The sequence below is a fragment of the Hyperolius riggenbachi genome, chromosome 4, assembly GCF_040937935.1.
Source record: "Hyperolius riggenbachi isolate aHypRig1 chromosome 4, aHypRig1.pri, whole genome shotgun sequence".
Taxonomy (NCBI): Eukaryota; Metazoa; Chordata; class Amphibia; order Anura; family Hyperoliidae; genus Hyperolius; species Hyperolius riggenbachi.
The window spans coordinates 402,442,769-402,455,768 of NC_090649.1; the positions used below are offsets into that span (position 1 = coordinate 402,442,769).

A 13,000-nucleotide genomic window follows, 5' to 3' on the forward strand; every position below is an offset into this window, starting at 1 on the left:
TGTTCCGGCTCCATCCCGGCGCTTCCTGTGTCACTGCAGTGACCAGGAAGTTCAAATAGAGGGCGCTCTATTTGAACTTCCTAGTCACGGAGTGACACAGGAAGAGCCGGAACAGAGCGGTGCGGTGCAGCGTGGAGAAGACGCCCGGGAGCCAGCTTCAGGTAATGTATAGCTGGCGGGCAGGCGGCGGCAGGAGCAGCTCAACAGATTGTGATCGGTTTCAGGCTGAAATCGATTCACAATCTGTTTGCAGTAAAGGCAGCCATACGATCCCTCTCTGATCAGATTCGATCAGAGAGGGATCTGTCAGCTGGTCGATCTATTGGCAAATCGACCAGTGTATGGCTACCTTAAGTCTTGCGAGCTTACAATCTAAAGGGAGTGGCGGGGGTAACAAGAGGAGTAGTATACAACAAATATATAGAGGCAGTTTACTGAACTGTTGTTTAACCTCCCTGGTGGTATTATGCTTTCCTGATTTTAGGATCTAAAAGAGGTACTTTTTTCATATGCTGTTAGACCCTAAAAGCAGGGGGAATAAAAATCATACTGCAAAGAGATCTGAAGCAGACCCTGCACAGACTTGCCTCCCCTGCAGTTCTCCCTCATGTCCTCCAGGTGGCGCTCTACCCCTATGGAGAGATTGCAACCTGTCATGCAACAAACCGTGATCTCACCCGAGGGATTGAGAACCTCCAAGGACCGTAAGACGGGCAGCCAGCATCTGGATCCATGGGAGGAGAGTTACAACCACCGTTGTGCCCACGCTTCTTCCCTGTACTGCACCCCAGCTACCCCCAAGCCAGGTTGGATATTACAACTCCCAGCTTTTTTTCACCTGGCTGGGGCTGGAATTTAAGATACTGCTGATTTAGCTGATGCCTTCACACAAAACAAGAAGTTTCATCTATATAATTCTTTTTAAAAACAGGAATTCCAAATAATGATGACGGTAGTGAGACAGACAAGGTAGCTGTGCTCATCTTACATCTTATGATAAGCACACGTACCTTGCTTGTATGAATGTCTCTGGAAGCCATGTTGGCCAGTCTTCCAGCTGTAGCTCACCTATCCTCATGCCACTACAGGCCATCTGAATTCATCCTGCTGCTTTTGTCAGCAGTCACATCATCAATAAATACAAGAGAATCAGTTCCATTGTCAGCCATACATGCCCACGCCTTGACATTACTACCACCATGCTTCAGTGATGAAGTAGTATGCTTAGGATCATGAGCAGTTCCTTTCCTTCTCCATACTCTTCTCTTCCCATCACTCTGGTACAAGTTGATCTTGGTATCATCTCCCCATAGGATGTTGTTCCAGAACTATGAAGGCTTTTTAGATGTCATTTGGCAAACTCTAATCTAGACTTCCTGCTTTTGAGGCTCACCGATGGGTTACATCTTGTGGTGAACCCTCTGTATTCTCTCTGGTGAAGTTTTTCTCGATTGTTGACTTTGACAAAAGCAGCAGGATGAATTCAGAAGTGTTTTGGGCAATATCTGCTTTTATTCAGCCAAATGCTTCAGAACTCATTGGACAGCGCTTCACAGTGCAGATGGACAATCACCCAAAGCATACTGCACAAGCAACCAGAGTTTTTGAAGGGAAAGAAGTGAAATGTTATGCAATGTCCAAGTCAATCAATTGACCTGAATCCGATTGAGCATGCATTTCACTTGCTAAAGACAAAAGGCCAAGAACAAGCAGGAACTGAAGACAGTTGCAGTACAGGCCTAGCAGAGCATCACCAGGGATGAATCCCAGTATCTGGTGATGTCTATGCGTTTCCAGACTTCAGGCTGTAATTGACTGCAAAGGATTTGCAACAAAGTATTAAAAAGTGAAAAAGTTTGATTTATGATGATTATGCTGTCCCATTACTTTTGGTCCCTTACCAATTGGGAGGCACATATGCAAACTGTTGCAATTTCTACACCGTTCATGTGATTTGGATGTAAATACCCTCAAAATAAAGCTGACAGACTGCAGTTAAAGCACATTATGTTTTTCCATTTCAAATCCATTGTTGTGTATAGAGCCAAAAATGTTAGAATTTTGATGATGTCCCAATATTTATGGACCTAACTGTAAGACGAACTAACCTTCTGAATCATCGGACTTACTGCTGAATACGGTAAAGTCACACCACAGAGCCTAAAGAAAAGAAAAAAAAGTTGAAGGCTAGATGATATGACATGTGACATAATGAGGTAAACACATGGCACGCCATTCCTACATATAACCAGCCTATGTTCATTCAGGTATGCAAATTACAATTTCTCTCAAGTCAGGAACCTAGTTGGACTATAGCACAACCCTCACTGATAAATAATTACAGCCACAAAACACTTGCCTAAAGAACGTTTTTTGGAGTTCAGGGAATAGATACAATAAAAAAAAATTCAACAGTTCATAGACTGTAGCTCTGGGACACAGAAAAACTCACAACTGAACAGTAAATCTTTTTTTTTTAAGCTTTTAACCACCTTTGCCCAAACTACAGTACAATTATGCCCTCTCTACCATCAGTTGTAGGAGTATGTGATTGTTAGTCTGCAGCAATAATGAGCCCAGTGCACATGCTAGCACATGCCTGTGCTTATCACAGCAGTTAACAAGTGGAGCACTAACCAAAGTGGAATGACCAAAATAAAATTCTGTTAAAATAAAAAAAAACTGTTTTTGTGACAATGGTCAACAACTTAAAGCAGGACAAAACTCTGACATAACATTCAATAAAAAACGGGGTTTCCTACTTTTTATTACTCGTACAGTTCTCATATTTGCTTTTGTGCACAAGTAATATCTTTTGCTTACAAATTACAAGTTCATAGTACAGTTTATCTGCTCTGAACGCTGCCATTGCATTTTATTGGATATGTGCTATATTTACAGTATAGATTAGTGATCATTTCTCTCCTCTCAGTTTCTGGTAAGCATGCAGCTGAAATACAGCACTGCTAGGAATGTTTACTAACTGTGGTTCATAAAGAAATGTGAACGAAAGATAATATAGCATAAAAAAAGTGCTGTGTAACTATTTGAATGCTTTTCTGATACCAATCCTTTCTCTGGTAGTAGATTTTAAAACCTGTTCACACTGGAGCTTTTTATTAGCAATTTAAGCAGCTCTTTAAATCGTTGGCGATTGCTAGTGTTTTAAAAAAAAGTGCTACTGCAATGTTAAATGGAACCTGTAGCGAGAAGTATATGGAGTCTGCCATATTCATTTCCTTTTAAACAATACCAGTTGCCTGTTAGCCCTGCTAATCTCTTTGGCTGCAGAAGTGGCTGAATCACACCAGAAACAAGTATGCAGCTAATCTTGTCAGATTTGACAAAAATGTCAGAAACATCCGATCTGCTGCTTGCTTGTTCAGGGCCTATGGCTAAAAGTATTAGGGCCCATTTCCACATGTGCGGTACGGAATCGCCGATGATTCCCCACTGACGAAAACGCATACGTGTGCGATTCCGCATGCGTATTTTACAGCGATTTCGCATAGATTTGCATTTATGCGATTTTAACCATGTCACTGCCTGTGTGATTTGACATTAGTTTCTATGCGAAATCACATGCAAAATCGCGGTAAAATACGCATGCCAAAACCGCATGCGATTTCCCTATTAAATACATTAGTGGCGATTCGCATAGCGGTGTGCAAATTCTGAGGGCTCTTCCGTGCATATTTCTCCCGCACAGAAAAACGCTCAGGATTACTGACAAGTGGAAACAGGGCCATCCACTTGTATTGGCTATGCGAATCCGCATGCGGACAACGCATGTGGATTCACGATAGTGTAAACGGGCCCTTAAAGTTAATGGGAACCCGTTTTTTTCTTTAAAAGTCAGATACTCACTGTAAGGAGAGGGAGGCACTAGGTCCCATAGAGCATTCCCTCTCCTCTTCCGGTGCCCGCTGTTGTCCTGGCTCCCCCGTAGCGGTATTCGACCGTTTCGGTCAAATCCCGCTGTCTCCTGGCCGAACGGAGGCTTCGGAAATGCTTCGGGAGCCAGAGTGATCCCGAAGACGGGGCGCTCTACACTGCGCACGCGCGCCCTCTATGACGCACTCGCGTGTGCGCCGCCTGTGTTCGGGAGGACTCGGCTCTCCAAGACTTCCGAAGTCCCCGCGGTTGCGGATGCGAACGGGGGAGACAGCGCAGCACGGAGGGCACCGGGAGAGGAGAGGGAAGGCTCATTAGGACCGAGCCTTCCCCCTCCTTAGGTGAGTTTCTGCCTTTTTTTTTTTAAATCTGGGGTTACATTAGCTTTAAAGGCAGAGGTTCAGCAGGACAGCCAGGCAACTGGTATTGCTTAAAGTGAACCTCCAGACTAAAAATCGACTCAGCAGCACTGAAAAGGCCTGGTGTTTCTTTAACAGTTTCACGGCATCAGAACTTTGTTTCTCTTATACAAGCCTCATTTTTAGCTGCACAGAAGAAAACTGCCCGGGCATTTTCCCCCTGATGCTGTGCAAAGCATGATGGGATTTCTGATGTTGTTGTTCTCGTTCTGCTGTTTTGGTGCAATTTTTTTTCTCTTACATTTTGAATTTGACATTTGAAGCCTAGGGTGCGCAGCTGGGAGGGGTGATCAGGACGCAGGACAGTTGGAACTGTGTCTCCTGCTCCCTGTCACCTCCTTTTAACCAAAAAGATGGCTGCCCCCATGACAAAGATGGCAGCCCCCATGAATCACAAACATTTGCCTGTTCTTTTAAAACAGGGTGAGTAAGAGATTATATTACCTATCTATTCTAAATTAACACAACTAATGTAACTTAATGACAGTATGTTTGTTTAGGCTGAAGTTCCCCTTTAAAAGGAAATAAATATGGCAGCCCCAATATACTCTCGCTTCAGGTGTCCTTTAGGTGTATGGACATGCTCTCACTGTCGCGATCATCTGGGACGGATCTAGACCAAGTTGCGCCTGGGGCAAGGTAAGGTTTTGGCGCCTAAAGGTCAGGTTTTGGCGCCTAGACTGCCATTCATTTTGCCGCCTTTTTAAGAATTCAACAAACTACGCCTGGGGCAAGATACCCGCTTGCCCCCCCCTAGATCCGTCCCTGGCGATCATCAGTGATTAGCAATTTTCTGAAATCTCAAAAGCAATGCATGCAACATTTTTTTTTTTTTTTGGGGGGGGGGGGGGTTATTTTGGAGCAAATGCGTTTCTATGTTAAAGAATCGCAAAACATAGTTGCTCCAAAATCACTTTACTATAAAGTAAAAAATTGTGGGAAAAATCACTTCGCAAAATGCTAGTGATTTTGCAAGCGTTTTTGTGATTCCCAGTGTGAATGGGGCCTTATGTTGTAAATGATGTTTTAGAGCAAAGAAGAAATGTTGAGTTTCATACCACTTTAAAGGATACCTGAAGTGAGAGGAATATGGAGGCTGCCATATGTATTTCCTTTTAAACAACGCAGATTGTTTGCCTGCCCTGGTGATTCTCTGCCTCTAATACTATTAGCCATAGACTCTGGACAAGCCATACAAGCCCTGAACAAGCTATAGACCCTGAACACAGATCAGGTGTTTCTGATTGAAGTCTGACTGTATATGAAGCATGCTTGTTTCAGGTGTGTGATTCCGACACAACTGGTGCATGAAAGATCAACAGGATGCCAGGCAACTGGTTTTGTTGAAAAGGAAATAAGTATGGTAGCCTCCATATCCCTCTCACTTCGGGTTCCCTTTACAACGTTTAAGCTACATAACGTGCACATCTGGAGCATGTAAAATAGTGTTTTTGTACCAGATTGTTCTCTTTGGTTTTAATAGAGAAAGAAAAAAAAAAAGTTTCAAGTTTCATTACCTGTATAACTGGACTGTCAACAGTAAATGCTTTATATACAGCAGAAGCATTCATTTTACTTCCTTTGCTCCATATCACAACATTCCCAGCTACATAGAGCTCTTCATCGTACTCCACATCTTCACCAGGGTCACCAATGCCTTTCCTCAGCTGCCAACTTTCCTAAGGGACAGAAAAGTATTACAAAAACAGTTATGTGCGCAGATTAACCTTTTTTGGGCCTTAATTAAAAGTGTGATCCAAAGCGGTCTATACTCTGGATAATTAAAAAGTGAACCTGAGACAAGTATTTTACCACGGGCTTCCTCTAGTCCCAACTCTTTTGCCTACCTCGGGCTCCTCCCCGGTGACTCTGTTCCTCTGAGGGCCAGTCATAGGGCTTCAGTCGCACCACCACTTTGGGAGTGTTCTGTGCTTGCGCAGACAGTACTGGGCAGATGCAGAAAGCACCCAACTACAGGGCCGTACATGCGCAGAGCGGTCCGATAAGAGCCCAAATACCAGGGGCGATTACAGAGGAATGGAGCCACCAGGGAGGAAGTCAAGGGAGGAAAGAGTTCATGGGGCTGGAGGAAGTCCCAAGTATCGGCTCTTTATTTTACTCTGTCTCAGGTTAAAGCCGGATAAGCCAAGCCAAATCCTATGTAAGTGGAAATCAATCAATTCCTACCATACACAGAAAATTTGAATTCGACAGACTTCATCAGGAATCTATGAAGCATTGATTAAACCTCAAGTATTGTGCTGCTCAATGCAATACAATGGTATGGGCCATCAATCCCCCCACCACTCTCCTGCCCAGCCCCCTACGCACTGATTTTAACATATCCCATAAGGGTCTGTACATCCAATTTAGATGCAGGGCTGTGGAGTCGGTACAAAAATCTTACGACTCCAACTCCGGGTACCCAAATGCTCCGACTCAAACTCCACAGCCCTGTTTAGATTGGCCAATTTCACCACTTACATGTAGTTTGATAGCTTTCCTACACAATCTGTTCATAGTTTTCAAAATGTGTTGGCCCTCATAATACTATTGCGGTAAAATTGGCAAATTGGTCAGTGATCGGCCAAAGTTGAAGGCTAAAGACTTTTGATTGATAAACTACACACAACACAACGGCAATAGAAAGTGAATAGACTGTATTTATTAGGGCAATAGATTACTGGCACATATCAACATAAAAAAAAAAAAACTTGAGTGTATAGTCAGCTACAGCCAAGACAAATAACGTTTATATTGCTCTTTTCTCCTGGCAGACTCGAAGTGCTTGAGCTGTAGCCACTAGGGCGCACTTGGCAGGCAGTAACAGTGTTAGGGAGTCTTGCCCAAGAACTCTTTACTGAATGGGTGCTGGCTTACTGAACAGGAAGAGCTGAGATTAAAACCCAGGTCACCTGCATCTGAGGCAGTCTTAATTCAGTTAATTTTTCACCTGAGTTTCCTCACAAGAGATGTTCTCACACCTAGGCCTATATGCAATTCACTTTTACTCCTAAGTTTTCTCCTAGGTGATATTTTCAAACTTATTAATAAAATGCATTTTAAAGCACTAGCAAGCAAGAAAATACGTTTTGAGAACACTTTTCCACCTACTTTTTGGTATTTTTTCAAATATAGAGTGCTGAAAAGTTATTCTAAATAGAATATGAAAAATTATCACCTAGGAGAAAACTTAGCAGGAAAAATGAATTGCATATGGGCCCTTATCTATAACTTCTAGGCCCATATGCAATTCCCTTTTTCTCCTGAATTTTTTCCTAGGTGATATTTTTAAACTTGTTAATAAAATGCCTTTTAAGCCACCAGAAAACAAGAACATACTCAAAATCTAGATGAAAAAGTAATATCAAAATTATTTAGTTATTTTAGTTGAAAAGTGCTGGAAAGTTATTTTAAATGGAATATGAAAAATTATCTCCTAGGAGAAAACTCAGGTGAAAAAGTGAATTGCATATGGCCCCTAGTCACTGAATTTGCATAAATTTGGGGGTAATAATAGCATATAGATCCTTAATGGTGTGTCACTTCACCAATTCAATCCACAATCAAATACAAGAATCTGCAGCAGCAAAGCGTGGAGAAAAATATAGCAGGAAACCAGCAATGCAGAAAAAGTTTTACTTTTAATTTTTCAGAAATGCAAAAATACACAAGTGCAGAAAATCTTCAATCAATGAATAACCCACAAAATTAGGCCAACTGGGGCCAGACACAATGCAGTGCACATTTTTTCTCTTATTTTTGTGCATTTTGCTATTTTACTGAATTTTAAAATCACACTGCAATGTTTTTTTCCACATGGGATTCACATTTAATGTAAGTCAATGGAAACCCCCAAAAATCGCATCAGTTTTGTCAAAATCATATTAAATTTTGAAGTCAAGTAGATACATTCTCATGTAAATTAAATACATTGGTAAGGAGAAAAACAAAAAAAACAAAAAACAAAAAAAACCACAGATACAGAATTTGCATGGATCAGTGTGAACGCTGCCTTCGTGCTCTTGTAAGGCGAGGAAAATATATAGATGAGAGCAAAAAAACATATCCCATGAGAAACTTGTAGAGAAAAGTTATTTGAATCAGGGGCTATTAGTGATGTAAGTAAACATTTGCGGTAATAACCGTACATGTAAGCACAATACTGCATACATTTATATAAAAGAATGTAATGCTCACATGCTAATTTTATGCTCAAATGTTAATCTTAATGAATGTAATTTTATGTGCCTAAAACTAGAGGCCTGCGTGGGTCTAATTTTTCAGACCCACACCAGCATCCGACCCACAACCCGCTTTCTGGTGAATCTGGTAACCGCACCCCCGCTACCCGTATTGCAACCCGATTCAAATGAAAACGGGTACTCGAACCATACCCAACCCGCGGGTACCCGACCTGATGCCCTGTGCGGGTCTAATTTTTCAGATCTGCCGCCCCGCTACCCGCTTTTTTGTGAATCTGGTACCCACAGACCCGCTACCCACAACCCGATTAAAATGGGTACCTGAACCCAACCCAATGCAGGCTTCTACCTCAAACTGTATGAACAGAAATGCAAAAAAAGGCTCCCTATTTTATAAGTCACAGGAATTAAAAAAGCGTAAGGCATATGGAAGCTGCCATATTTATTTCCTTTTTAAAGTGATCCTTAAGCCCCCCGCAGCCGATCGGTGCCCTCGCAGCCCCGCTCCAGGACCCGCCAGTGAACACTTCCGGTTCGGCCGGTGACGGCCGACAGGCATGGGAACGCGAAGAATCACTCGCATTCCCATGCCTGTCGGCCGGTGTTCGCCGGCAGGTCCTGGAGCGTCCAAGCGGGGCTGCAAGGGCACCGATCGGCTGCGGGGGGCTGAGGGAAGCCCCAGGTGAGTAAATCTCATTTTTTATACTTGACTTAAGGATCACTTTAACAATACCAGTTGCCTAGCAGTCCTGCTGATCATTCTAGCGTCAGTAGTGTCTGAATCACACGCAGCTAATCTTGTACCTTATCTTGGCAGATTTTTGTCAGTAACCTCTGATCTTCGTGCTTGTTTAGGGTCCATGGCTAAAGTGTTAGAGGCAGAGGATCGCCAGGACTGTCAGGCAACTGATATGGTTTAAAAAGAAAAAATGGCAGCCTCCTATCTCTCTCACTGAAGGTTCCCTTTAAAGATGGAGCAGTAAGCTGTCGTTAAAGAGAACCCGAGGTGTGTTTAAAGAATGTTATCTGCATACAGAGGCTGGATCTGCCTATACAGCCCAGCCTCTGTTGCTATCCCAAACCCCCCTAAGGTCCCCCTGCACTCTGCAATCCCTCATAAATCACAGCCGTGCTGTGAGGCTGTGTTTACATCTGTAGTGTCAGTCTCAGCTGCTCCCCCGCCTCCTGCATAGCTCCGGTCCCTGCCCCCGTCCCTTCCCTCCAATCAGGGAGGGAAGGGATGCAGGCGGGGACTGGAGTTCTGCAGGAGGCGGGGAGAGCAGCAGACTGACACTATAGAGATAAACACAGCCAGCTCTGACAAGCTGTTTGTCAGCAGCGTGGCTGTGATTTATGAGGGATTGCAGAGTGCAGGGGGACCTTAGGGGGGTTTGGGATAGCAACAGAGGCTGGGCTGTATAGGCAGATCCAGCCTCTGTATGGTGATAATATTCTTCAAACCCACCTCGGGTTCTCTTTAAACAAAAAAAAGATAAAAACCCAGTAATCTGTGTTTAAAGTGATACTGAAGCGAAAAAAAAAATTATGATATAATAAATTGGTTGTGTAGTATGGATAATTAATAGGACATCAGTAGCAAAGAAAATAATGTTTTTTTTTATGTTGCATCATTCTCTAATATTTGCAGTTTACACACTACACTCAGCATTCTAAATGATTTCACAGAGCAGGCTACTGAACTTTTGAACTTTCCTCTGCAGAAAAAACAAAATACAGTGGCAAACACTTGAGATAATAGGCTACAGAAGACAGAGCTCTCTGCGACAACTCTGAGAGATCAGTGGCTCTTTTGCATAGATAACAACTGGAGTTTCTTAACTCTTCCTGTACTGGAAACAATATTACCTTATATACTTGCGTATAAGCCTAATTTTACAGCACAAAAATGTACTTAAAAGTTACCCCCTCGGCTTATATGCAAGTCAGTGGAGCAGAACGGATGGAGGAACAGGTTTTGTTACTTGAAGAGGAGCGTAAGGATCTTGCACTAGATCCTGCTCTTGCCAGCTGGCTCCCTGCTGTTGTCTGTGCCCCATCTCCTGCAACATTGTGTGCAGAGTGCACTGCTCAAGAGTACCTGTGTCCCCAGACTTGGGGAGCAGAGTTTGTCAGTAACGTGTCAGCAGTGCAATGATCGGGGATTCTTCCTGTGTGGAAATCGCTGTGTCTCAGATCTGTGATGCCATCTAGTGGCGTCTTGAGAAACAGCTGTATCATCCTTGGGGCGCATCTGGTTATGGTAAGAGAGGATGACTTGTACTGGGGGCATATCTGGCTATTGTGGAGGGGGCTTATATGTGAGTCAATCACTTTTCCTTGGCTTCTGAGGGTAAAGTGGGTACCTCAGCTTATACGCAGGTCGGCTTATATGCGAGTATATACGGTAGACTCATATCTCTGCTGCTAATGTTTTATTTCTTAGCTGTACTACACATACAAATCATTCTATCATATGTTTATTTTCACTTCAGATTCCCTTTAAGACCAGGAATTGCAGCATATCACTGGTTTGTGCATGAATCCCATAATGTCTATGGCTGGTAGAACTCTAGCTTACCTTTTGTTTCTCATGAATGGTCACCTCCTGAAGAGATCCGACCAGGCCTGCTGCCCCATCAGAGGACCATAGCTCAGAGGCTGGCTGCAGCTGCCGGAGCTGGAGATTCAATGCATTGGGGTGGTGCTTGCTGTTATCACGGCCAAAAGGAACAAACTCCTGCAAATCCCCTGCTGCAATCATTGTTTGCCTCTCTTCATAGATGTTCGACATGGGTTCCAAATATCCACATTATTTCTATGGAAAAATACAGAAGGACATATGCTTAGATTAAAACAATTCCTAAATATTATATGTCTATTTATACAAAGAGATTGATTTTATAATGCAGAATTTTCCTAAATTAAATACAGCAAGTTTTACCGCAACTTGTGATTTTACTGGAGTCTTGTAAAAGTACATACACGCGCTAAACAGAACCCCTATGTCGGTAACCAAGGCTGTGAACAGGTATCCTCTGAGCTTGATTAACTACTTCAGGACAGTGCTATTGGAAATTTACGTCATGTTTTTGGACGCAAGTTTATGAATCTACAGAGATTTTTACAGCACCAGTCCTGCTGCTCATTCTCCTCCACCGCTCACCAGGGTGTTGCAGGGACAGCCGGACCGCTGCTTTGAAAATTCATGTTGTGTCAGAAAGTAACCCCTGGACCCCTTGGTTTTAATTGTTTTTAACCCAATTTTGTGTAACCATTACTTTGAATAAAGCTCATTGTATATTTTTTAATTGCTCGTGTGTGGTGCAGTTTTTATGAGGATTTTGCTTGGTGGAGATTCATGTGTCAGAAAGTAACATCCACAAAAATGACGTAGAGTGAATCTTTAAATGACAGCATCCACATAAGACCTTTGTTCCACTCCTTAGCCCACCTGCCAGTAGTCGTTCTATAGTGTGCCTCACGTGTTATCTCTCATTCCCCCATCCATAGTAACAATTGTGTTGCTCTGGAAACTGTACAGTGCTAGGCCCCAAAACTGTTGCCCGAGGGATCAAGGCCCAATCCCTTCCAGCAAAAATAGCTGTACGTGTGTACACGCCTTTATTTTGTGCATTAGAGCTGAGTAGGAAAGGGGGTGGGAAGAGAGGACAGAGCGATGCAGTTAGGGCTGCAATCAGTTAAATTCTTATTGGGTGGCACAATGTTGTCAGCCTAATGCCAACTTCAAATGGGTTAATGGCCGATCTATGAACAAAAAGCTATTGATACTACCACCTTGTCCATTTCGTCTTAATTAGGTTTCTCACAAATTTTGAGAATCAATTACATATCTGCTGTTCTATTGCTTAATGCAGTGCAATGTTAGCCATTGATTCCCCTGTTCAACTAAGACATGACAAGGAGGAGCACTCCTTCGGCATAATACCTTCTTTATTTAGTGCAATAATGTGCGCCAGTAAATAGTTGTTCTTACAAGAGCAAAGATTAAAATGGGCTTATCTCACAAATTTCAGGATCCTTCATGCTGTGGGAAACGCTGGTTCGTGGCCAGCGGGTCAAGTGTTAGGGGGCCGTCCTACAAGAGAGATAATCTGTGGTGTAAGCCGGCTCTGTCTCTGGGCGTGACAACACGTTTCAGTACTCTTGCACCTTTCGTCAGGTGACCTGCTACTAGACCCTTCAGCAGCTGGGCTTCAGGTACCTGGAGTCAGAGGTTTTATAAACTGAGGAGTCGGATGATTTTTATACCAACTGCACAGCCCTGTTGGGCACATCGCTTGCTTCAGCTGCTGCCTCTGCTTACACAAATGTACTAAACATATTCAGGTGGCACCGTGGATAGTGTTTTTTGCAGGGTCTCTGCACCCTCACAGTACATGGAATATTATTACTTTATTGATTTATAAAGCACCAACACATTGCATGGTGTTGAATAGATCAGCTGTTCGTTTTGATGCAAAT

At 43.1% G+C, this 13,000-nt stretch overlaps 1 protein-coding gene across 1 annotated transcript in view; it reads right to left on the reverse strand.

Annotated features, from left to right (window-relative positions):
* The window catches only part of ANAPC1 (anaphase promoting complex subunit 1), a 160,915-nt gene that overhangs the window by 147,213 nt on the left and 702 nt on the right, over positions 1 to 13,000 (reverse strand). Inside the window, exons 2-4 of the mRNA XM_068232285.1 lie at positions 11,097 to 11,333; positions 5,831 to 5,992; positions 2,109 to 2,160 (exon numbers count right to left, since the gene is read on the reverse strand). Of these exons, the coding sequence (XP_068088386.1) occupies positions 2,109 to 2,160; positions 5,831 to 5,992; positions 11,097 to 11,309 (427 nt within the window). The 5' untranslated portion in view covers positions 11,310 to 11,333. The remainder of the gene's footprint in view (positions 1 to 2,108; positions 2,161 to 5,830; positions 5,993 to 11,096; positions 11,334 to 13,000) is intronic.